Source organism: Oryzias latipes, chromosome 16, assembly GCF_002234675.1.
Source record: "Oryzias latipes chromosome 16, ASM223467v1".
In the NCBI taxonomy this organism is placed as follows: Eukaryota; Metazoa; Chordata; class Actinopteri; order Beloniformes; family Adrianichthyidae; genus Oryzias; species Oryzias latipes.
Genome location: NC_019874.2, coordinates 28,310,754 through 28,337,094, shown reverse-complemented (window position 1 = coordinate 28,337,094; position 26,341 = coordinate 28,310,754). Strand labels below are relative to the sequence as shown.

At 39.3% G+C, this 26,341-nt stretch overlaps 2 protein-coding genes across 2 annotated transcripts in view; both read right to left on the bottom strand.

Moving 5' to 3' along the window:
- Nucleotides 1-26,341, bottom strand: part of LOC110016710 (natural killer cells antigen CD94-like) — a 157,236-nt gene that overhangs the window by 17,972 nt on the left and 112,923 nt on the right. The window lies entirely within an intron of this gene.
- On the bottom strand, nucleotides 15,857-25,821 carry LOC105356032 (low affinity immunoglobulin epsilon Fc receptor-like). The gene is made up of 6 exons (XM_023963864.1): nucleotides 25,532-25,821; nucleotides 21,536-21,631; nucleotides 17,153-17,473; nucleotides 16,804-16,958; nucleotides 16,601-16,716; nucleotides 15,857-16,530 (listed from the first exon to the last, which is right to left on the bottom strand). Exons 3-6 carry the CDS (start codon nucleotides 17,466-17,468, stop codon nucleotides 16,395-16,397), a joined length of 723 nt encoding a protein of 240 aa, XP_023819632.1. The 5' UTR covers nucleotides 17,469-17,473; nucleotides 21,536-21,631; nucleotides 25,532-25,821; the 3' UTR covers nucleotides 15,857-16,394.

Below are 26,341 nucleotides of genomic sequence, written 5' to 3'. Positions count from 1 at the left end.
ATTAAACATTGTGAGCTAAGTTTGCTAGAAGTTTCCAAAGTACAAAATATTGTCAAATGTTTGTAGATTATAGCCCCTCAAGTTAAAGAGTCGATAAACATTTAAGTTTGGTTTGTCTCTATGACACACTATGACTGTGACTGAACAGCATCTGTTTACTGTTGTTCTAACAAACTTTGGGATAAATGGTTTCTGTCATTCCAATATGCTGGCATAATGCCACAAAGAGTTTTCCTGGTTTATTCATCAATCAGCTTTTAAAGCAGTTTTTGTAGCATTTGTAGATCAAATGTTTTTTGTTTCCATACACAGTGGATTCATGTCTGTTGTGTATCTAGAAGTATATCTCATTTATTATGGCAGTTCTATCTTTCATCAAGACCTCTGCCAGTCTCATGAGCAAACTGAAGTGGATCCATTATTGGTCAGTTAGCTGTGTGATGTGATCCTTTATGATCCTTTATGATCCTTTATGATCCTCCACATGGACTTCATTGTCAGGGATGCAAAGGTCACAGGATGGAATCAAATCAAATCATTCAGGACCTCAGGGTTGCTTTTTCTTTCTATGGGGATCACTGTGGAGTGTTTCCAACTCATAGGTACTATGATGCTGGACAGAGCCTTTTATTGGACAGAGAAAACAGACGTTAACCCACCCACGCACGCACGCACGCATGCACAGACACAGACACACATTCATTCTTTTTATTGGAACTTTCTAGTTGCTGCTGTCGGTCCTTCTGATTTGTCCTTCTCTTCATTATACTTCCTTTATGAGTGGTTTATATTAAAAATTGCAGCATTCTTGCTATGTCATCAGCTAAATCTTTCACGGGTGCAAATTTTCAGAAGTAATGTGAAGGTTATTGCATTTCATCTCTGCCATAAAGTGAAAAGGCGTAAAGACAACTGAGTGGGAGTATTCAGGAACTGAGTGAGTGAACCTCACAACCGCGCGGGCACAATTCTAACCGACCGACCCCCCCATTTGACAACTGCACGCCTTAAACTGAGCGGCGATATTGCGCGGTCAATTCCCCTCTGCGCGCTCAACTGGATTTGCATGCCGTGTTAAGGGGGTGTGTTTGTCACTTGGGGGCAGTAACCTTTCTGGCTGATCTGATTGGCTAAAATTTGCATGTCAAATCCGGCGGGGCAGCGGGTCGGGACTTTCATTTTTCAGACCAGAGGGGGCTAACAGGCGGCTCTTGAGCTGCATGCGGCTCTCTGCCTTTTCTCATATTTTCTATATCCAGTACATTCACAACCATAAGGTCAACATAAAAGTCTTATGTAATGTACGGAGCGACCCTAATGTGTTGTTGTGTGACTTCAGTAAAGAGAACCTAGAAGAAAACAGCATGAGAACGTTACGGAGAGAAGTGAGGACGTGAAAGAAGACCCCCCCCCCCCCCCCCATAGTACAAAGGTGCAGATATGTGCATAACGCAGAACAACTTTGGAAACCCTGGAAATGCAAAGAGACACGATTAAGAAGCACAGGTTAAACTGCAAGCTATCAGCTACGCGGAGGAACACGGGAATAGAGCAGCTGCAGTTCGGTCCCCTGGCAGCCGGCTCGCTGCTCTTTCTGCATTCACAGTTTGAAGCCAACAATTCTGATTAAAAGACAAAAAATGATCTTTCTTCTTTAGAAATGCATTTCTAGTTCACTCTTTGTGTTGATACAAAAGGATTGAGATACTTGCTGACACATTTGATTGTTATGAAAAGAGTTTATAATTTATAATCTGTGAAGATCTTTCTAACTTTATCAAACCTCAGCGGCCAGAGAATTTAAAATAATGAATCCTTGGCAAGTGAGGACGCTGGCAAACCAACTCTGAAAAGACTTTTACTGGGAAGCACAGTAAAAGTCAGTGAGAAGTGAAATGACTCTGTGGAAACTAGGAGTTTTCATTTTACAGTTCTGTCAACACATGGCGATGACGCAGTAATAACAGATTTCAATTGGGTTTTATTTTGAAATTCCACATTAGATCCATCTGAAACTTATTTTGTGACCTCACCAGGTGGGTTACTATCAGTGAGAAGTGAAATGAGTCTGTGGAAACTAGGAGTTTTCAATTTACATCTTTGTCAACATGTGGCAATAATGTTGTAATGAGATTTCACTGGGGTTTTATTGTGAAATTCCACATCAGATCCATCTGAAACTTATTTTGTGACCTCACCAGGTGGGATATAATCAGTGAGAAGTGAAATGACTCTGTGGAAACTAGGAGATTTCATTTTACAGCTTTGTCATCATATGGTGATAACGCATTTATACCAGATTTCTAATGGGATTTATTTTGAAATTCCAAATCAGATCCATCTGAAACTTTTTTGTTACATCACCAGATGGGTTTCTATCAGTGAGAAGTGAAATGAGTCTGTGGAAACTAGGAGTTTTCAATTTACAGCTCTGTCAACATGTGGAAATAATGCTGTAATAACAGATTTCACTGGGGTTTTATTTTGAAATTCCACATCAGATCTATCTGAAACTTTTTTGTTACATCAACAGGTGGGTTTCTATCAGTGAGAATTGAAATGAGTCTGTGGAAACTAGGAGTTTTCATTTTACAGCTCTGTCAACATATGACAATAACGCTGTAATAACAGATTTCAATTGTGTTTTATTTTGAAATTCCACATCAGATCCATCTGAAACTTATTTTGTGACATCACCAGGTTGGTATCTATCAGTGAGAAGTGAAATGACTCTGTGGAAACTAACAGTTTTTTTTCTAAACATAAGTGAACATTATATTAAATCCTCTTCAATATATGATTTTAATTTGGTCTTTAATTGATAATTCAACTGAAACATATAATTAAATATACAAATATAAATATGTAGTTATATAGGGGGAGGCGGCGTATGTGTAAATAGTATATACATTTGAGTATAATGACAGTTCTTACACTTTGCATTTACCCGAATGAAGGCATTCTTGCTGTTACCGCAATGTATGTAAAAAAGCGGCACACCATATTTAAGAGAGGGCTCACTTGACAGCCGTTCGATGAGAGAGGACTGGCTTGACACCAGTAGATGACGGAAGGGAACCCGCGTGTTTGAAATCTAGCCCAGATGTTCATTTCAGATGCAGAAGATAAGGACTTTGATGAATTTTTGGATACTGATTGATGAAAATGAATGAAATCACAACCAACTCAGTTTTGCGCTCACTGCCTTTTTAAAAACACACACCAGCATGCATGTTTTACAGATATGTGTTAACGTTAAATACAGAAAAAACATCCATAACTCACTGAAACAGCGCCGTTTAATCCAGTGCTGTTGTTTGTAAGGAGAGGAGTGTGTTATGGGAAATAATATGGCTTTAATTGTGTGTTTGTGTGTGTGTCTGGAAGGTCAGTGTGTGGTGTGGCTCTTTGACTATAACAGCTAGAAATTTCGTCTCTTTGTGTCAAACTTGTTCGCCCCCCCTGTTTGTGTTAGAGGCTTTAATAGAAAATAAACTGCGATGCGACCTTTTCATTTCAGAGGTTTATTTCAAATCAAATCAACATTTACCTGGAAAAAGAAAATATAAGTCAATACATGACTTGGAAAATAATATTTGAAAGGGGAATGGAAGAAGTGAAAGCTTATAAAAATCCAAACCCCCACTCAACAACACTCATAACAACAACACAACAAAATTAAACATTTGACATAATAACGCTAACATACAAAAAACACCTGACGACGACAGACAGACATGCCCAAAAACTCCGACCAAGCACCAAACCCCCTATAAGGGAAACAAGATGCCTCAGCTGAAAAAGAAACAAGAACAGAATAAAACTAAATAAAACAAAACAACCACTTTGGTAATGATCCTTCCAAAGTCCAAGACTACACATACTCATCATTGTTACATTGCATCTTGGTACACATTCATTATATATCTTTTAAACATAACTTTAAAATGAACAAGATTTTTACAAGTTTTCATGTTGTCAGATAAATTGTTCCAGAGTGTGACACCCTTTACTGAGATACACATCGATTTTAATGTTGTCCTTATTTTAGGTTGACAGAATTTGTTGATTCCGCTCAATTTATATTTATTAACAGCATCTCTGTTTTGAAACAAAGATTGAATGTTAGTCGGCAGAGAATTTATTGATGCTTTATACATGATTTGGGCCGTTTTAAAATCTACCAAGTCCTGCAATTTTAAATTAAATGTATTAAGAAAAAGTGGATTGGTGTGCTCATTATATCTAACTTTGTGAACTAATCTGATGGCTCGCTTTTGGAGTATAACTAAAGGATGCAAATTAGTTTTGTAGCAATTTCCCCACACTTCAATACAATAATTTAGATATGCCATTATAAAGGAATGATACAAAATAAATAAAGCGGATTGGTTAAGCATCAAGCTACACCTTTTCATCAAACCAACACATTTAGCCACTTTAGAACGTAAAACCACCTAAACCCGATTGGCTTTTAAAAAAAATGTTTTGTTCATTTAAGCAATTTTTTCAATAAAATTGAAAAAAATATTATTGAATATTATTTAATCAATAATAAAAATAGTAAGTTGGATACAGGTCTGTAATTGTCCATTATATTTGAGTCCAAGCTACTCTTCTTCTGAAGGGGCCTTACCACCGCTTTCTTACAGGCAGAGGGGGAAACACCCATCTGAAGAGAGCAGTCTACTATATTTAAAAGCTCTAACTCAAAGAATCCATAAATGTTTTCAAAAGAGAAGGTGGAATGGGATATAAGGGCAGGTTGTAGTGTTTGCTTGGAAAAAAACGGGACCATTATCTTCTCATCGACCAGGACAAAAACTCTCCAGCGTTTCCATAGGTAGAGACGATGCCACTGACCTGCTAGGATTAATGTTATGTACTGGTTGAAGGTTAGATCTAATAACATTGACTTTATTCGTTGAGTGGTCTGCACAGGAAACAGGGGGTTGTGTTGATTGTCTGTGATGAGATTTGAAAAATAAAGTCTCTTTGCCTCTTTGACAGCAAGGTTGTAGATTTTTAGCTGATCCTTAAAAAAGTCATAGTCGATTGTTAAATTTGTTTTTCTAAATTTTTCTCTCCGCTCTCCTGCAAAGTCTCATCAATTTTAAAATAGCACCATTTCTCCAAGGATTCCTTTTCAGTATTTTTGTTTTCAGCGGAGCTGCTGTATCGATGGCAGACTTCAGTCTGTTGTTAAAATGACCAATCAGAGAATCGCAGGAAAAAGGTAAAATCTGAGCAGGACTTTGATTAAAAATGTCAATAACATTTTCTGCCACTTCAGGAGTTATATATCGTTTCTTCACAGTTCTCACTGAGGCCTCTTGCTGGATAAAACCAGTCACCTTAGAAAACACACAATAATGATCTGACACAGCCAAGTCAACAACAGAGGACACACCAGCAGACAGGCTGAGGTGATGACCAAGTCCAGGGTGTGTCCTCTGTTGTGAGTAGGCTGTGCCACATGCTGGGTAAAATCCATACTACTGAAAATATTAAAAAACTCAGAGGCAAAAGGATCATCCATGTTTTAAACATGAAAATATAAATTTCCACTTATTATAATCTTATTATGCTTTAGGAGAATTACAGATTATAATCTCTGAGACATCTTGTAAAAAACAGGTGGGAGGACCTGGTGGTCTGTAAACAGTGACTGCTAAAATAGGTGAAATGCTGAACTAAAATGAAAGATGCCTAACTGAAGAATGATAGGTTAAAGTAACATTTTCAGTTTTTATATCTTGTTGAGCAATTGATGCTGTTCCACCACCTCTCCTACCTCCTACCTTCCCCAACAGAAAATAAACAATTAAAATTAGGTGTAGAGGCATCAGTGAGAATAGTTGGTGCATCAGTACCAAGCCAGGTTTCAGATAAAAACAAACAGTTCAAATCACGGTCAACAATCAGATTATTCTTAAAAAAGACTAGTTTGAAAGAGATCTGGTGTTAAAAAGAGCCATTTTCAGTGTAGCAGGTGTGTCCAATGATGATTTTGTAGTTAATATGTTTCTATATTTGACGCTATGTGTATAAAAGGTAGACATCTAACAGAAGGAATGTGTGACTTTGAATGTAAACTTTTGCGATCTCTGCTAGTGATGTGTACTGGAATACAAGATGATATAGAACAGGGGTGTCCAAAGTTTTTTTGGTGAGGGCCAAATACAAAAAAATGGGCAAAGGTCTGGGCCGTACACAAGAGGTGACATATTGACACATGATCACTGTGTATTTTTAACTCACCTATAATGTGAAGAACATTGCTCTCAGTGGGAGCAGTGATTCTGATATATATATATATATAGCAGAAAGTGACTTTTTGATGGCAGAGTTTGCGCTCAGTAAATTTAAACACGCGTCTGCAGTGACGTACGTATCAGAGGATGTCCGATTGGACAATCTGCATGTTAATCAAGACCCGTACTTCTTGGTGAGGATTTTGATTGGCTGGTGGATTTTTTTAGAAGTAGTTTTTTTAATTTATCTTTGCTGGCCTGCGATCTACCCTTGTGTCCTTGAAGATCGACCGGTCGATCGCGATCGGCGTAATGAGCACCCCTGCTTTACGACTTTTTTCTGGTAAATTTACATGATTTAAAGTCGTAAATTTTTTATATTAATGTCGTAGTGAGCATGCAGTGCAGCAAGTGAACGCTGTGCAGCAGCAGATCAGACCCACTAAACTCAATTTGTTCAACCTTTGAGTATCTTTGAGAGTTACCGTAGCCCCAGGTAAAGTTGGTTCTGAGCTCCATTTTCAGCCATTCTTTTTAGAATGTTTGTTACTCCTTTGAAAAGGAAATACAAGGTGACGCATTAAACTGAAGTTTGTGAAGTTTTTTTTTTTTTACACTGTATTTTATCCCACGAAGGGAAATTCTTTCTCCGCATTTGACCCATCCCCTTGGGGAGCGGTGAGCTGCAGCCGAAACCGCGCTCGGGAGGCAGTAGCGTTAAGGGTCTTGCCTAAGGACCCTCACTGGGTGATGTTAACTGCTCGCCATTGATATGGTAATTGCCCCCCAGTACCATTGCTCATTCCCCTCCGGGAATCGAACCCTGGTTTCCTGCATGGTAGCTTCCCACCTTACCAACCGAGCTACCCAGCCGCTACCTGGTCCTCGACTTGACTGCAATTCCTGAACCAACTCTTGTTTCTGATGCTTTGACTCTCTGTACAACAGTACTCCTCATCCAAGCACCACAAACACAATGCAGAGTCCCAGAGGGCCCTGGAGAGGTGTCATTACAAGAGGGTTACATGAGTTCTAAAACTACCTCTCACATAGGCCTGGGTGGTATGGGCAAAAAATGCATGTTAAAAAATTAAATCTCAGATTTTTTTAAATAAATTCTCTGTTATATATATTTTTTTATTCCACAATTAGGGGGAGGGGTTGGGCAGTATAGAAGGTTTACGTATTTCTGCAAACCTCTGGAGGATCCTGTACCTTGATGTTGGTGGGACTCCAGCAGCTTTAAATATGTGCTTGCTGCTTTGTAATGGTAATTTAGCAGCTGCTCTCTTTACCCTTGTGCTATCCTAGGCACTTTAACATTGGGAGTTGGGTCATCTGGACCCACTAGACAGTGCTCTGAACCTTTTTTCTTCAATGATTTGTGATCTTCACTGGTGTCCATGGATTACATGAAATCTTTCCACCTTTATCCACCTTTGTCATGGTAGGGAGAACACGTCAATGTAAGGGTGGGGTCATCTAAGACAGCACAAGGGTCAAACTGATGTATTTGTCAGCCAGAAACCTTCCTCATTCTGCCTTTATCTGCACCAACCCATGTGTGCTCTGAATCAACCACAAATCTCTTGATAGTACAATGATCACGCTTAGGTTTTCATAAAATCTCCAAGGTTTTCATAACTTTTATTGCAAATTTAAAGAAAAACAGCTGCAACTTCAAGCTTTTTGCGCCGCAACTATTACAAAAATACACACGACATCCTGGTGGTAGTGGTTTGTCAACACAGACTACAGAGTTTCTCTTTTCTCTTATTTTTATTTTTTTACATTTTCAGTTGATGAAAATGATTTCTGTCAAAGAAAAATTGGACCTTTGGTTAAAAAACGGCTGAAAAAACACAGAACTGGAGGGGTGTGTACTGCCAGAAAATGTAAGTCTTTAGACGGTGCTCTCATTTCATTTTGTTCACAAACGGCTTTAAAGTCTGATCGGTGAGAATTTTGTCTGACATTAAACTGGTCCGTGGTGCAAAAAAGGTTGGAGAGCTCTGCTTTAGCATATTGAAAACACACAGAACATCTAATTTCTAGAACATGGGATCATAGTGTAGATATCGTATTACGACACCTCCATTGAAAAATCAACATGTTTTATTGAAATTAGTTTTTTTTTGTAGTCCTATTGGTTTATCTTCTAGTTCATTATGCTTCCTTTTTGAAGGCTGGCTGGTTCCTATGAAGACATGTTCTCGCTACTTCATTAGCCTAGCATAGGTGTGTATTAACAGAAGTGATGTGGGCCGTGGCGTTCCCGAGTTGCTTACACTTCTGTATGCTCTTATAGGGACAATGGGAGAGGAGCATTAAAGAAATTCCTAAAAGAAGGACTAATAAACATGATTCATTTGATGCAAACGTTTACTGGGAAAGTGGCAAGTAGCCCTCTAAATTTTATTCACCAAACAGGATGGTCAAGTGCTAAATTTGGACATTGTTCTGGGTAGTATAACTTGTCTGCAATTTATGCATTTACTATAATACATATTTTTTTGTGATGTAGAATCTACAACACTAGAATGGTCTATGTGAAACCCAACTGGCGCCTACAATCAGAATCGTAAACTTGAATGAAACAAGCGCTGCGCTCTTGAGATGTTTGTGTTCTAAGTAAGGAACAGAAATGGAAGAAGGAAGAAACAGAATCTAGAAGAAAGTCTAAGATTTATAAGCCATGGAGACACAGCAGCCCCGATTCAAGCCAGAGCACCGTAATTAGACAATTTGTCAGTTTCGTAAGTCCTTCTCAGAGTTCTAAATGATTTTGAAAACAAGTATGCATAGTCTGTTAAGTCTGTACTTTCTAACAGGAAAATGTGGGGTTTCTGTTTTTTCTTTCTTTTACAACTTTAAGTTAAAGCTTTGGTCACATGCACTAAAATAAGGGTTTACCCATACGGGGGTTGGCGCATGCGAATGCCATGTGATTTTGATTTGTCCCGAGCCATGGAGGGTTGTAGATAGGAGTGGTTGCATCTGACAGGTAACACAGGCATGTATTCCAATTTCTTTTAGGCCAAGGGATGTCATGAAAATTGAATTTATACATTCCATTGTTGCACACACTTGTGGGCTATGGGTGGTGTTGTCGTACGGTGCCCTTATGCCACCAGTCATTAGTAAAGTACGAGTAACAGGCCCCTTAGTGACCATGTGCAAAAATGCACATAGCACCAATGGGCTCCTTGCACAGTCCATAGAATTTGGGGGATTTTAAAAATAAAAAATCCTTTTGACCCACCTTCATCTTATCTACTTCACCTTTACTTAACCTTATGTGTTGTATAGATGTTCTCTATGGCCTGTGATTTACAGCATTCCCGTAAAAAAAGAAAAAGTGCATGAACATTTTCACTCAATCGGTTCATGAAGTGTGCCCATTTTTCACCAATATGTAGCCATTAGGGCAATTGTTACTAAGGCTTAAGCCAGTAACATACAATTAATAAATTTAGTGCAAAACAATTAAATATAGATATGTTAAAATAAGTACTAATTTGTTTAAACTTACAGTAAGTGATGGCAACGTTGATGATGGCACACAGGAGGAAACAAATGATCCCAAAACACAGCAGGTGATGAAGCCTGATGCCAGATGCTTGGACTTCTGCTTGGTTGAAGAAAATATGACCAAAATTAGCAAAAACAGGAACACAATTGTTTGGAAAAGTCTTAGTTCATAATTGAAATAATCCAAAGTTTTTTTTTGAAAGACAATAGTAAAATAGCAAGCTTCTGGCTCAGGTGTTCTTTTTTAGCCATAACAGAGTGACAGCTCACTGTAACAGTGACATCATTTACTGTGACAGTTAATTATGTGTTTTATAATAATTGATGCTCATGTTGAACATTCAAAGACAAATCTCAACCACCTGAAATACAACTAGTAAGTCCTAAATGTACATCAAGTAAACAACCTGCTAATCTTTGCTTTTAGGCACTGAAAGTTCCTCTGTTCTCAGACCAGCTGCTTTATTGTGAAATTACAAACATCCTGCAGATTTTCAACATTTACCACTGGTGTTAAGTCACTGGTGTGTCTGGTACTCTTAGGTGTTGGTCCAATAATCTTGGCTGACTCTTGTGAAACTTTGAGAAATTAGTATGTAAAAAATGAGGTGATGCTGAGGTGTTCCTGAACGTCCTTTTCCCTTTAAATACTTTAAGCTCAAACAGTGTGACTTTGTGTGCAGAACCTTCAACTGTTTTTGAAAAAAAAAATGTTTTAAGTGTCCTTTGGCAGGACATTGACCCTCACATTGCTACTGGTGGTCTGGTTGACACCCTGCATGGCAGTTCTGCCTCCATCAATGTGTGAATGGGTGACTGGGACTTGTGACTGCAAAGCACCATGGGCCTTATTTAAGGCCATACAATTATACGCTATTGACCAATTACTAATTGATAAACAGATTGAAATGTGAGTAAAGAAATTTTAGACACAAATTATAAATCATACTAGCTTAAAATTTAAATTTCAGATGGAAAAATTAAACTCAATAAAAACCCAAATCTACCTAAAATAGTTACAAATGAAGAAACATTGAAAATGAGCTCTTTTTCTAAAAATCTGGAACTGTTTCAAAATATAGTGTACATGTTGAATAGATTAAACAGATATGGACGTTTGATTGTTTTTTCAAGAGAAGACATTAGGACCAAATAAACAGGAAAAACAAGTTGACATTATTTTGGGTTAAAATTCAAAAAGTATAAAAATGTATTAATTAATCAAATCAGGAGACTTACTTCTTGAAGCTTCAGCTCTACCTTTGAAAACCACAGAGGAGTATTGGATCTCCTCCTCCATCCTTCAACATCAAATTCTGCTGTGTATCCAAGCAGAATGATCTTAAATGGAGCCAGAGTTGATTCTAAATGTAAAGGAGATCAGCAGATCTTAAAAAACAACTTCTTCTTCCCCTGTAAAGGTTCCCACCAGCTTTAGACAGAATTGCAGAAGATCTTGTTATAGATGTGGTGTCCAACACAGTTTACAAAGTATTTCTGAGGAAGTACAGATCTTTTCATATTGCAAATCATTTTAGAGAATTTTCAGTTTGATGCTTTTGCTGTTACAGAGTGATGCAGAGGAGAGGTTGTGACCTGTTTCCTCTCAAAAATCTAAACAAAGACAATAAGAGTTCATAATTTTTCTGTTTATCATATGTTGTGCTGAGGTCAACCACTGCAGACAGAAGTGTTTTTTAAGATGTTACTTTAATACTATTACCTCCTAGTATTAAGTACAGTCTTTTCTGGTTACCGTTGTGTTGGAAACACTTTTACATTCAAAGGAACATTTTTGAAATGTTTGTAATGTAAATGTGTGTTTTTCTCGTCACACAGTTATCTGAAGTTGAATAATCTGTTTATTTATGCCAAATTGTAACAGTTATAACAGATTAATTAATCTGTTTAGTTAAAACTTAATAGATTAAGTATACCAAAGCAGTGACAGTATACTTTACCACATCAGCTACATGAATGCTAAAGCTATAACTATCCTCCATGTGTTCAATGTTGATGTGAAATTGTAAAATGTTTCATGCAGTTTGGGAACCATAGTGTGAGACTGCAGTGTCAGTGTCTGCTTTCGCCACACTTGGCCTAGCATGACTCTCCGCTTCCTCCCTGCACTCAGCTGTGTAGTTTTTTTTTCATCTTTTCATGTCTGCCAGTGTGTTGCTCAGATCTTCAGTTACCCCCCCCACATGTCATGTTCTAGTCATGACTTTGATAAAAACTGTGAAAAAACACTGAGATGATCTTTTGTCTGTTTAGTGTGTGTCTGACCTGAGTGTTTTTGTTGACCTGTGTGGATGGATTCGTGTGTTTGCTCTGTTCAACCCCTCATTGGATCTTGCTATGTGGGTGAGTGGATTTACAAAAGGCGACAATAAACAACAGTTTGCTGATTCATTTTTTTATCTCTAGTTTTAGTTGGAAAATAATTTTCCTGAGTCAACATTTTTTTACATTGTCCACAAATTTCAATCAGTCTATTTTCTGACCCTAAGAACATTTTATTGCAAGCTCGCATCAAGAAATATTTGAGTGATGCAAAAATGGTTCGTGTCTGTGTGGAGTTCTCCTGTTCTCCATGTGCATGTGTGGGTTTTCTCTGGGCTCTCCAGCTTCTTCCCAAAGTCCAAAGACATCCTTCAAAGGTTAATTGGTTTGTCTAAGTTGTACCTTTGTTGTGAATGTGAGCGTGTGGTTGTTTATCTGTGTGGCCCTGTGATGGACTAGCAAACTTGTAGAGTGTACCACCCCTTTGTCCCGCAGTAGGTCGGCTTTAGCACCCCTGGGACCCTGTATGGGACTAACTGGCTGTGAAAAAGGGATGGATAGAAACTCTTTTGCCCTCAGTAAATTCACCAATCTCAACAGCCAAGTGCCTCGTCTTTGTAGAGTTCCAATGTTTGTCAGGTAGCTCCCTGAGGATGTTTGTGATGATGTGTGAATCTCTGGTGAAAAATAGGAATCGGAGCTCCGTTGAAAGAGAACAGTTATGGTGTCCAAAAGCCATCCCTGTCTAACATTTTTGTTGTAAAATACAATTTCTAACATTATTTGACTGAAAGCTGCTGAAGGGTATTAGGAAATACTTAAACTGGCCTCAGTCAAAGAGAGTCATGAGGAAATGCATTAATTTCAATAAAGAGGAAGTCTTACAGTCTGATCACATGCACCATGTTCTGCAACGTCTATTGGAAAACAAATTTAAAGTCAAAGTCAGCTTTATTTTCAAAAATGCTGCATACACATGACATACAGCACAGATGAAATTACTTTCCTCTCGCCCCACAGTGCAAGCATCTTATGAAATAATACAAAAAAATTGATAAAATAACAGTTATAATGAGAAGAGTAACAGCCATCTAAATAGTCCAAAAGAGCAATGACATGGTTAAAGTTACAGTTTAAAGTAGCAACAGTGCTGAGAACTGTAAGTAGATGAGTCGATGGCAGTCTTTGGTGAAGACGATGTTCTAAAGCAGGAGTGAAAGTGTTTCAGTATAAGTTTGTAGCACGGAGTGGAGGGGGTATAGGGCAGGGAGGGAGTTGAGTGTCCTTACCGCCTGATGGAGGAGACTGTCATTGAGTCGGCTGGTTCTGGCCTGGAGACTTGCAGTCTCCTCCCTGATTGCAGCAGGCTGAAGTGTCTCTGGGATGGTTGTGAGGGAATCTGCAATCCTGATGGCTTTGCTGGTGAGGCGGGAGTGATAAATGTCCGAGAGGCCAGTAAGAGGGACACCAATGTTCTTCTCACCTGTTTTTACATTGTGCTGCAGAGTCTTCGGGCAGGACGCGGTGCAGGCTCCGTACCACACGGTGATGCAGCTGGTCAGGATGCTCTCGATGGCGCCCTGTAGAAGGTCTGCATGATCGGGGGAGGAGCTCTGTCCCTCTTCAGTTTGCTGAGGAAGTACAGGCGTTGTTGGGCTTTCTTGGCCAGTGATGCAGTATTGTGGTTCTAAGACAGGTCGTGGGAGATGTGCACCCCCAGGAACTTGGTGCAGCTCACCCTTTGCACAGCAGCATCCGCAGCACCATTGATGAACCTGTTCATTGAAAACCTAAAGATGTGAATTCCATCCACAGTTGAGCCTACTATTAGGAAGACAGACAACCAGTTTCTTTTGAGCAAACCTACAAAATCAGCAAGGGATCAAATACTTAATTCCTCCACTAGAACTGCTCACACTTTTTCATCTGAAGCCACATTGGTCTGCCCTCTGCAAGCACAAGAAGCTTTGACCAAGCTCAAGAAAAGACTCCCCTCTGCTCTTGTGGTGAGTCAGCTGGACACAGGGAGGTCTTTTATGTCAGATGTGGATGCATCTGAATGGGTCTAGGGGCTGATCTGTCCCAGGTCTTGGATATGGGGAAAGAAAATCCATTAGTGCGCCTTTGTTTTGTCTATTCAACTACCACCTACTCAGAGTTGTTACAACAAAGGTGATAAAGAATTGTTGTCTATCAAATTATCCCTGGAAGAATGGAGGTACTGGTTAGAAAGGATCAAGTTTCCATTTACTGTTTGGACTGATCATAAGAACTTGGCTAACTTGGAGGTAGCCAAATGCCTGAGCCCATGACAGGGCAGGTGGTGTCTGGTTTTTCAATATTTTGTGTTCAGTGTGTGTTCACTGCCACATGGCGTCATTAACCTGTGACATCAAGACAGTTGTTGGGGAGGCACAAAGACCGGAGACGTACATCAGAACTAGACCCGAGTGTCGCCTGTATGTTTCAACCACTTTTCCATCCCACGTGCTGCAATGGATTCATTCATCCCATCCTGCTTGTCATCAAGGCGTGGCTTAAACTATACCTGCATATCTGCATAAATGTCACTTCTGGTGGCCAGAAATGGACCACAACACAGAGGACTACATTTCTTTTGCTCTGTCTGTGCCCTCGTTCCTCACCCCCCCTGGTGGCCTCATGCATCATCTGCCAGTCACCAGCCATTTACGGTCTCACATTGCAGAGTAATAATGGTTTCTGGAATTCTGTAATAATATCAGTTGATAATAGTCAACATTAACTTCATCTTTGTTACCTGACAAACAATCTACACTTGGACTGATTACATCTATTCAAAGTTATTACATTTAAATAACAGGGACTATGGAAACTATGTATGTAGAAAAACGTTGAGTAAATATTAATAGTAGTGGAATCAAATGCATTAGCTTTTTCTCACTCCCTTTCAAGCAATTAATCAAACTAATTGACAATCAACAGATTCAATGTGTTGTCTGTACTGTATATATAAATGCCAATATGTCTATTCATAATTATAAGTAATTATAATCAGGGGGGAAGGTAGACCTTTGTTTATGCTCCAGTCTCAAGGATGAACTTGTCTCTGAACAAAGTTTCTGCTTTAAACAAGTTCTGCTGGAAATCTTTTCCAGGGACCAACAGTCCACGCCGCCCCCCAAAAGGGAATCTGTCTCCTGCTTGAATCCTTAAAGACAAAACACACATTGTTGTTGTTTACAGCTGACGTTGTAGGTTTAAAGATGTAAACCTCTCCTTTAAAACTCTAAATATGATATCTAAGACTGTAACCTACAATGTGACGCCTTCATCCATTTCTTCCTCATTGGAGAACAAAGCTAAAACTTAATATTTGACTTAAATAATCCATATTTCTATTCAGAGCAACTCAGATGATCCTGTAATAAACAAAACATTAATAAATACTTGCTGCATTAGCAGATTTCTCTGCTAATATTTATAAATAGGATCAACTCTGTTGTAGTCAAAAACTATTACTTTTATCATTTTGTTTTCAATACTTTGAGTTAAATTGTTAGATATATTTTATTTACTGTATTTATTCATTTTTAATTTATTTAGCGACATTTGTTTTGGCTGCATGCAGGACTGGTGCATTAGAACCCAGGGTTTGTTTCCCAGGAGGCGCGTGACCCTTCATACTACCGCTAACTGTATAGCTAAAGGGGGGCCTGAGTCTGGGTCTCCCTGTGTCTGTCCCCAGCCCGGATAAAATCCAGGGTTGTGTCAGGAAGGGCATCAGGTGTAAAAATCTCTGCCAAACCAAGTGTGTACATTTCTACACCATCTTTACATTTACCTGTAGTTGGAGAAGTGGACAGAGCAACATTTTTATTTAAAGAAATGCAATTTAATGTAGACAAAAACTGTAGTTTTTAAACATTTTTCCAAATCCACAATTGGTACACAGTGAAAACAAAACAAGAACAAAACCAGATCTAAAGCGGTCAGAACAGGTATGTTGCATTAAAATGACAGAAGATCATGAAGTTAGTGGAAAGCAGAACCACAGAACTTTGGGACTTTTGGCCAAAATGAAGATGACAAAACAACAATCCTCCCTGTTCTCTAGTGCAGTGTGGGCTGGTCAGGGTTTGTTTTTAGGAGATCAGGAGGTCAAAGTTGGGTCATGCAACAACCCAGAGCTGCAGACATTTAAAGCTAATATTCTGAGATTTGAGGCTTGATTCCAACAATTTTAATCATGATATTGAGGTTTATAACATATCTCCTTTCAACTAAAAAATTGAAAAAGTAAACACAGAAGAAACACAGTAGCAGGAGAAAGTTCAGTTTAACTGATCAGAAAATCAAAGCTTTAATCTCACAGATGAATCTGTTCAAAAAGACATTTTGGTTTATGATCCAGCTGTGGTTCAAAGCTGGATTTTTGGCTATAATAGAAAAGATTTCTGAGCTCCCTGAGTTGTTCCAGTACCTAAAAACAAATAGAAACCCATCAGCACATTTAATAAACATGTTAATATGTAGTTAGAATTCTTCTTTACCCAAGTGTGTCTGGACTGCCATCCACCCAGATCCAGTTGTTGTTCACTTTTTGTAAACCAATCCAGTATCCGTGCCAGATGTCATGGTAGAATTCTATTGTGTTATAGATGAATGTCTGTAAAAGTAATTGTGAAACATTTACAAATTTTTTCAGTTTAAAAAAATGAACAAAATCCATTTAGTTTAACATTTTGTATCAAACCTGTTCCTCAAGACTGCTGATAACCACCAGGTCTGATTTGTTGCTTTGACAAAGCTGTCGGCTTTGGTCCCATGTTTTCCACGGAGAAATAAAATGATTAAAAAAATAGCAGCTTTTCTGAAACTGAATCCAGTCTTTGGGACACGTCTGACAAACTGTAGGTAAGAATGAAAGAAAAGAAAAAAATGAAATATAAACAAAACTATTTCTACTCTCAAAACAAACTACTTTGCCAGGTTTATTTTTTTCTTAATGTGATAGAATTCGTGTATAAATCAGACAAAGCTAATTCAGGTCTGGTAATGTGTAATATAAAGTAACAAAAGTTGAAATCAGATTAAACATTTACCTCCATCAGGGCAGAAGAGATCAGCTGGAAAGTTGGTGTAACTGATGATTGCTGCCTGCATCTTGTTGAGTTTGTCACTGTTGTTTCTCTGCTGCTCGTTCTGGTTTTGTAGGATTGTCATGTTAACCGTCATCTCCATGGTTTGGTTCTTTAAGAACATCTTCTCTGCAGTCAGCTGCTGTGTCTGATTCTCTAGTTTTGTCATCTTCATCCTCAGATCTTCAGTCTGGTTTTGTAAATCTTTCTTCTCCAAAGTCAGTAGTTCATTTTTTGCTTCCAGGTCACTGAGATTCAGCTCCAGTTTCTTTGTTTCCATGGTGACTGCAACCCAAATGACACAAATAACCTTTAATTGAAACCACCCAACACCACCCCTCCACCCCAGACCCACCCCCAACCCCCACCGGCCCCAGCACACCTTCTTTCACTGTACAGGAGCACGACGTCAGACGGGTGCTCCTAGCAGTGAACCCCAAGAAGGCTGCTGGCCCCGACGGAGTACCGTGCAAAGTGCTCAGGGCGTGCGTCAATCAGCTCGCCCCCACCTTCACCAACATCTTTAACCTCTCCCTGGCCCAGGCAGTAATCCCATCCTGCCTGAAATCAGCAACCATAATCCCTGTGCCAAAAACGTCTCCTACCACCAGCCTCAATGACTATCGCCCAGTGGCCCTCACACCGGTCGTAATGAAGTGCTTCGAAAGGCTGATGCTCCCGCATATTGGAGACCACCTCCCCACTGACTTGGACACCCACCAGTTTGCATACCGCAAGAACAGATCCACAGAGGACGCCGTAGCCGTGGCTCTCCACTCCGCACTGAACCACCTGGAGCAGCAGCAGAGCTACGTCCGGATGCTCTTTGTGGATTACAGTTCTGCTTTCAACACAATAATCCCGGACAGACTCTGCAATAAACAGCTCACTCTTGGCCTCCCACCCCTCACATGCAATTGGATCAACAACTTCCTCACAAACCGAACACAAACTGTGAGACTTGGCCTCCACCGCTCCTCCACCCGCACACTGAACATCGGCGCCCCACAAGGCTGTGTGCTAAGCCCCCTGCTATACTGCCTCTACACCTATGACTGCAGCCCAGCCCACAACAACAACTGTCATTTGTACAACTGAGTATTAGGGCCACAAAAAAGTAATATTACAAGATTAAAAGGAATTACTTTACGACTTTTTTGTAAGTTTACATGATTTATAGTCTTAGATTTTCAAGAATAAAGTCGTAGTGAGCATGCCGTGCAGCAAGTGAACGCTGTGCAGCAGCAGATAAGACCCACTAAACTCAATCTCGTCAACCTTTGAGTATCTTTGAGAGTTACCGTAGTCCCTGGTAAAGTTAGTTCTGTGCTCAATTTTCAGCCATTTTTTTAGAATGTTTGTTACTGCTTTGAAAAGGAAATACAAGGTGACAGCTGAGCATTACACTGAAGTTTGTGAACCTGAGTGCCTCTGGGGACAAAATAAATGCCAACCTTGTTCTACCTGGTCCTCCACTTGACCGCAATTCCTGAACCAACTTGTTTCTGATGCTTTGACTCTCCGTACATCAGTACTTCTCTTTAAAACACCACAAACACAATGCAGAGTCCCTGAGGGCCCTGGAGAGGTCTATGCTCATATAAGGAAAACATGAGAGGATCATTAAAGAAATTCCTAAAAGAAGGACTAATAAACATGACTAATTTGATGCAAACATTTACTGGCTATGTGGCAGGTAGCCCTCTAAATTCTACTCACCAGACAGGACTGGCTAGTGTCAATTTTGGACTTTGTTCTAGGTAGTAAAATGTGTGTGGTTTTTGCATTTGCTATAATATATATACATTTTTTGTGATGTAGAATCTACAACATTAGAATGGTCTATGTGAAACCAAACTGGCGCCAGACACTGCAGCCCCAATTTGAGCCAGAGCACCACCAATTTGTCAGTTCTTTAAGAGCTTCTCACAGTTCTAAATGATTTAGAAAACAATGATGCACACAGGGGTTGGTGCATATCAATGCCATGGTATGTTGATTTGCCATGGGTCATGGAGGGTTGTAGATGGGAGTGGTTGCATCTCATAGGTAACACAGGTGTAAGCATGTCTTGCAATTTCTTTTGGGCTTGTACAATACCTTGAAGAATATGGCCACTTCATTGTCATGACAAGCCTTGACATCTCTATACCATTGTAATGCATGTGCTAAGTCTATTGAGAAGTATTGGTAAGGCTAATGCAAGTTGCACATACGGTTTTCGTACAGGGCCCTTATGCCACACTAGTCGTTAGTAAAGTGCGAGTAACTGGTCCTTTAGTGACCATGTGCAAATATACACACAGCACCAACAGGCTCCTTGCGCAGTTCATAGGATTTGGGGGGTTTGAAAATATAAAAAATCCTTTTGACCCACCTGCTTCTTATCTGTTTTACCCTTACTCAACCTTGTGTGTTATATAAATGTTCGCTATGGCCTGTGGCTTACAGCATTCCCATAAAAAAAGTGTTTGAACATTTTCGCTCAATCAGCTCATGAAATGGCGTGGAACCTTGTTAATATTTGGGGACCCCTTCCTGCCCCGCACAGGCTTGCACATTTTTCAGCTATAGGCATGCCTATATGTAGGCATTAGGGCAGGGGGGTCAAACTCAAATTCAGAGAGGGCCAAAATTAAAAAGAAGAACATTGTCGAGGGCAAAACCAATTTCTTATTCATTTATTTATGTTTTTATTATCTTTGAGATACAGTAAACAACTGTAGTAACCATTTTAATATATTACAATTGAATTTTTGCTTAAATACTGAACCCCGAACAGGTTTAAGAAAATAATAAAAACAAAAACTAAAATTAATATCAGGCCTCTGTATCTTTAACTTTATTCATTTTAATTGTAACTTAAATCTATTCAACACAGGTCATCAAGGCCAACACCTAAAAAAATATCTCTTTCAACTTTGAGCAGACCATGCCTTCAGTAAATAAAATAATACTTATCTAGTTAATTTTTTCACTGTCCCTTTACTCTGATGATGCACATGGGTCCAAGCCAGATACTTGGCATCACTTTTTACATGCTAGTGCATCAATTTCTGGAGTCAGACTCTGCGCAGAGGAAATCCTCAGGACTGAATGAAGGTGTTCATCAACGAAAACATAGAGAGCATTTGCGCAGCTTGGGCACGGAGTTTGGGCAGCGTGTCAGGGAGGTAAGGTAGAAATTCTGCAGCACCGACAGAGTCATACTTTGACTTGAGCGTGTCATTACACTTTACCTCAAAAAGCTCCATTTGGAGATTGCTTGGTGCGTTATTCACATCAAACGCAAAGGGGCTGCTAAAAAGTTCAAATCTACATTTTTGGGCTTCAAAGTCAGCAAATCGTCGGGAAACTCAGCGCCAAGTAGAATGAGTTTTTCAGCGAACTGTGCAAAAGGCATCACGGCGGTAGCGGTCTGCTCTTTCATGATTTGGCAGCACAGAAAATGAGCCAGGTTTTCCTGCTGCATCTGAATCTCCCACAAGCACAACTTGGTTCTAAAAGCCCTCATCAGCTGTTCTTGTGGATTGGTGGCAAGTTCACATGCACGCTCGGCTACAGTATTTCTGCTCAGGCTTACATTTTTAAATGCTTGTTTTTTTCAGGGCAAACGACCTCACAAATTTTGACCATGCAAATTTTTCTCATTAAAACTCTCCCTCATTAAAGGGCCGGGCTGATTTAGCGATCTCCTGCACCACAATAAAACTAGCCTTTACTGCAGCCTCATTATGGGATTTTGCTTTGGTGAACATGGTTTCACCTTTTTTCATCTCTTCCACCTTCTTTAGTCTCTCAGTTGCATTCAGATTTGTATACTTGTCATGGTGTCTCGTTTCATAGTGTCGTCGTTATATTCTTTTGATACAGACACGTTGGCGCCACATACAAGACAGACAGGTTTATCCTTTACCACGATGAACATGTAGTGTCTCCCATCTGTTTGGAAAAGCTTCTGTTTTCTATTTTTCGTTTGGCCATTTTTCTGTAGGGCTGGATTTGAGTGTGTGCTTCATAGCAGGTTTGCTAATGAGCGTCAACACAAGAGATGGGGGTGTTTTCGCGCTCCGGAGTCTGGCGCGCACTGACAGAATTGTGGGAATTGTAGTATTAGCGGTACGTGTGTTGTATAACGCGCCGGCGGGCCAGATGTATTACATATTTGAAATCATCTCGCAGGCCAAATATAATTGTAGTGCCAAAATTAGCCTGCAGGCCTGAGTTTGACATGTCTGCATTAGGGCAATTGTTACTAAAAGCCAGTAAAACACAATCAATAGTTTTAGTACAAAACAATTAAATGTAGATAATTAGGAACAAAAGTACTAATGTGTTTAAACTTACAGTAAATGATGACAGTGATGATGGTGGCACACAGGAGGAAACAAATGATCCCCAAACACAGCAGGTGATGAAACCATCTGCCCGATGCTTGGACTTCTGCTTGGTTTAAGAAAATATGACCAACATTAGCAAAAACAGGGACAGAGATGTTTGGAAAAGTCTTTGTTCATAACTAAAAGAATACAAAGTTTTCTTTTTAATGCTGTGTAACTGTAAAATAGCAAGCTTCTGGTCAGTTGTTCTTTTTTAGCCATGACAGTGTGATATCTGACTTTTCGTTCTTCCTGACAGTATACCTTTCCAGTCTGTTTCGACAAGACCCTAAGACACTGGGGTTGGTTTGAAAGTGTTTAACGTTGACTGAAAATGCTTAGCTTTGAATTCTCTAACTGGGTTTGATTGTCACTTGAAGGTGCCACATTGCCAGAAAGGAAGAAGAGCAAATCATCTGCAAAATGAAAGCTCCGTCTCTGTTGCTAGAGATGGAGAACACACAAGACAAGAATTCTTTTTAAACATGACTTTCATCTTCAAGTTGAACATTTTTGTAACCTGTCTTTAGGTAGTGTGTCATTACAATCCCCTTTAGGTTTCAATCCAGTAAATGTATTTACCGATTGCCTTGTTTTATGCTCATGTTGATACTTTTTTTTATGGCAGCCCAATGTTTTGAGGAAGGACAAAGGTTTGTTAGGCATCTTGTTGATATTTCCTGTGTTGTCCGGGACAATAGGGGTCATAGGATTTTTTTTAGTAGAACAATTGCTGGAGATGAGGGCCTGATGGCAGAATTCAGCTATTAAATGCAACATGGATAATCTTGAAAGTGGACAAACACCTCTCCAGACAATCCAAAAGGGGCTGCAGCACAGATGTCAATAGTGGAGACTTGAGAAGATTCTCCTTCACCACTCCAGTTCTGCAAGTGTGGATGGGCTAAGCTATTTCAGCACCTGACACTGACTATTTTAGAAATTCTCAAACTAAATGGGACCCAATGCCTCTCTGTTTGACATTCAGCATTAAGGGGTAGGATTTGGGGGTTAAACCGCCAAATAGTGGCTGTGTCTGCTGCTCCGCCAGAGAACACGGAAAATAAATTTCACACTCCTAGGTTTGTGACATTTAATGGGACTTTAACTTCAGCTCCAGTGTTTACATTCTTTCAACTACCATAACTCCTCTAACATTGATGTAACTAATGTTATACCAGCGGATTCTAAAGTGGAAAAAAGCAGCCTGGCACTGCTATGTAACACTTTATAGCAGTGAAGTACTTTTGCAATCAATATATTTTACGTAATTTGTAAAAGTCTTCAAAAATGTTATCCTCTGGTAAGAGCAGAAGGTGTGTGTTTGAAGAGTTAGAGACAGCAATGCAATGTGTTCGTCATCATTAGCGAATCAATGGATTTTCTGTTTGTATAACATAAAAAATACTTTTCGTTAGGCAGAAATGATTGCATCTAGAAACCAACAAGCGAACAAGTTTATCAAGAAACCTGAGCTGATATCACTTAAGCTCAATAATAAATAATATTAAACTTTATTTGTAACACACCTATCAGGATAAAAATCACAAAGTGCTTCACAATAAAACACAATAAAACACAGTAAAACATGGTAAAACACAGAAAATAGAAAAATAATTAAAAAAAAAGCTATTTAAAATAAAGGTTTTTAGCTGTTTTTAAAAGAAAACACTGAGTCTGCAGATCTGAGGCTGAGAGGAAGGGAGTTCCAGAGGGATGGAGCCACTGCTGCAAAGACTCTGTCACCTTTAAGGCCCGTACACACCGGGACGAATATTCGCCAGGCGTTATTCGCCAGCGTTTTTCGCCACGTTTTTTGTGTTCACACCCAGGCGATTTTCGCTGACGATGAGCCGAGCGAACATGCAATTTCATTCCCTGACATTAGATGGCGCTTAATGTAAACAGAAATACTCCTGTACACAAGGTGGCGCTGCGCAACTTTACGCTTCTTAAAGTCGCTTTTCACTCAGAAGAAGAGAGCAAGTATTTACGCGATTGTCAGAATCATACAAAGAAAACATGAATATTTCAAACACAAGTTGCTCCAACTGGTGCTTGGTTCGGGGATATTTTAGAATGTCCGTCATTATTTCTTCGCGGCAGTGTAGACGCTACTTGGCGGCAGTGTAGACGCTACTTGGCGTCTATCTTCTTCGCTGGTATGTGTGCTCAGCAAGGCAGTTTTGTGTTTGAGCGCCCCCAAGTTGTGTTTTACTGTAACTTCAGAAGCTCCAGACACGTGAGCAAAAGCGCCGTTCTCATTGGTCGAGTAGATTTCGACGCGACGCGTCGAAAAAAAAAAACGAACCCGAGGCGTTTTTTTTGACGCTTTAACGCCTGGCGTTTTTTCGCGTCGGTGTGCACACTCTCGTTGGTGCCCTTTGTTTAGTCACGAGGCGTTAAACGTCGGCGAAAATCGCCGGCGAAATTCGTCCCGGTGTGAACAGGCCTTTAGTCTTCAAACGACTTCTCTAAACAACCAGCAGACCCTGGTCACAAGATCTCAGGGACCTGCTGGGAATGTACGGCCGCAAAAGGTCTTTTCTGTAGACTAGTGCTTGGCTATTAAGAGCTGTGTATGTTCAAACCAGGATTTTAAAATGCACTCGGTAGCGGGTGGGGAGCCAGTGCAGCTGGTTTAACAATGGGGTGACGTGTGAAGACTTGGATGAATTAGTTAAAAGCCTAGGAGCAGCCTTATGGATAAACTGGAGCCTTTCTAAAGATTTTTTGCTTAAACATGTGAAGACAGAGTTGCGGTAATCAAGACGGGATCATATGAAAGCGTTGATGAGCATCTCCATCTCAGAACGGGACACAATTGGATTCAGTTTTGCAATATTTTTAAGATGATAAAAGCAAGAGCGAACAAGTGACCAGATGTGAGAGTCAAGGGATAATACCGGGTCTAGAGTTACCCGAAGGTGCATGACAGACGGTTTGATAAGGGAAGCAAGTGGACCGACCCCCTGAACATCTGGGGGAGGCAACTGTCAGGAGCACAGACTAGATCCTCAGTTTTGGCTTCATTAAGTTGGAGAAAATGATCATTCATCCAGCTCTAGACTGAATCCAGACACCTGTGCAAAATCTGTATTTTAAAAACATCCTGGGGTTTAAAAGAGACATAAAGCTGAATATTATCAGCATAAAAATGATAAGAAATATCATTAAAAGAAATTAAAATATGCTGCAAGGGCAGTGGTCTCAACTTGTGTTTGGTGTCTGTTGGTGAATAGTTTGGGTGGCAAAAGTAAACACAGGGAAGGAATGGCTGATACTTTAATATTTAGTCTTTTGATTCTGAAGTCAGAATATATGTAATTATTGATAAAAGACATTACAATTGAAAACAATTACATGACTTACTTGGTGAATTCTCTAATTAATATCAGACTAAATGGCTTTGTTCTGGTTTGCTGTGTGAAAGAAAACAAGCAAGACAATAAGAGAAGTGATCTTTAACACAGCTGTTTTTTAAGAAAATGTTTGGGCTTTTGCCATTTATTATGTTTATTTTTTTTAAATGAATTTACATCATTTCTTTCATCTGAGGAATTTGTTTTGGTCATGTCAGGAGACAAATTATGTGTTTTCCAGTGCTGTTTAAATATTGTAACACATAAGAAAGAAGATAGGCTAACAAAACATACATTAACCACTATGGTTCCAAAAGAAAACAGACAGAGAAGCAGCATCAATAATCGTGAAGTTCAGGTGTGTTTTGTTTATTTTGTATCATAACTCACATGATGAAGAGGAAAAAAGGTTTTTAAATTCAGATTAAGAATAAATGACATCATTCTCTTTTTTTCTGTGTGATCGAAGCATGAAAGCATCACCATCATTAGCAAACGTTTCCTTTATTTCATTCTACGCTGTTCATAGGTCAAACAATCAAACAAAACACTTTCTTGTCAATGGAACTATTTCAACTTTATCAAATAAAACAAAAACGTACCTGTTTTGCTGGTCAAAGGCTTTTTACTTTTAATAGAAGAATAAACAGAAAGTTCCTCCTTATTGTCTGTGAAACAGAAAACCAATTAAAAGGGGCTGCAGCAACATGACAAAATCCAAAGACTGCCCCCAAGTTTGTTTTACTTCAAAATCAAATTTCAAATGCAAAGCCAACATTTTACTGACAAAATAAAATCTTGAAAAAAGATCTAAAGTAAAATACTTCTGTTTTGTAGATTAATACAAAATAAATTATTTGCCATTTAAAGGGCTTATAAAAAACCACAAAAAACACAGCCAAAGCAGTATTTTGATTCATTCACGCATCTCTGAGTATTCTTCTAAAAACCTCCTCCCTGAGCACCAGCCCCTCCCAACCCACGAAAGAAAATATATTTTTTAAGTGTCCTTTAGCAGGACACTGACCCTCACATTGCTACTGGTGGTCTGGTTGACACCCTGCATGGCAGTTCTGCCTCGATCAATGTGTGAATGGGTGACTGGGACTTGTGACTGCAAAGCACCATGGGCCTTATTTAAGGCCATACAAGTATACGCAATTGACCAATTACTAATTGATAAACATATTGAAATATAACGAAATTTTAGACAGAAATTACAAATCATGCAAGCTTAAACTTTAAGTTTAACCTAGAGAAATAAAACTCAGTCAAAACACAAAACCTAAAATAGAAATCAAGAAACATTGAAAATGAGCACTTTTTCTAAAAATCCTCAACTATTTAAAATATAGTGTACATGTTGAATAGATCAGTTGTTAAGAGTAATTAATTTTAAAACAAATGTGGAT

Bases quoted from the DNA above. Each gene is read 5' to 3' on its own strand.
- LOC105356032 (XM_023963864.1), bottom strand. From the start codon at position 17,468: ATGGAAACAAAGAAACTGGAGCTGAATCTCAGTGACCTGGAAGCAAAA. The intron at 16,959-17,152 runs GTAAATGTTTAA...TCTTACCTACAG, and splicing joins TCTCTTCTGCCCTGATGGAG to TTTGTCAGACGTGTCCCAAA. The intron at 16,717-16,803 runs GTTTGATACAAA...TTACTTTTACAG, and splicing joins TCAGCAGTCTTGAGGAACAG to ACATTCATCTATAACACAAT.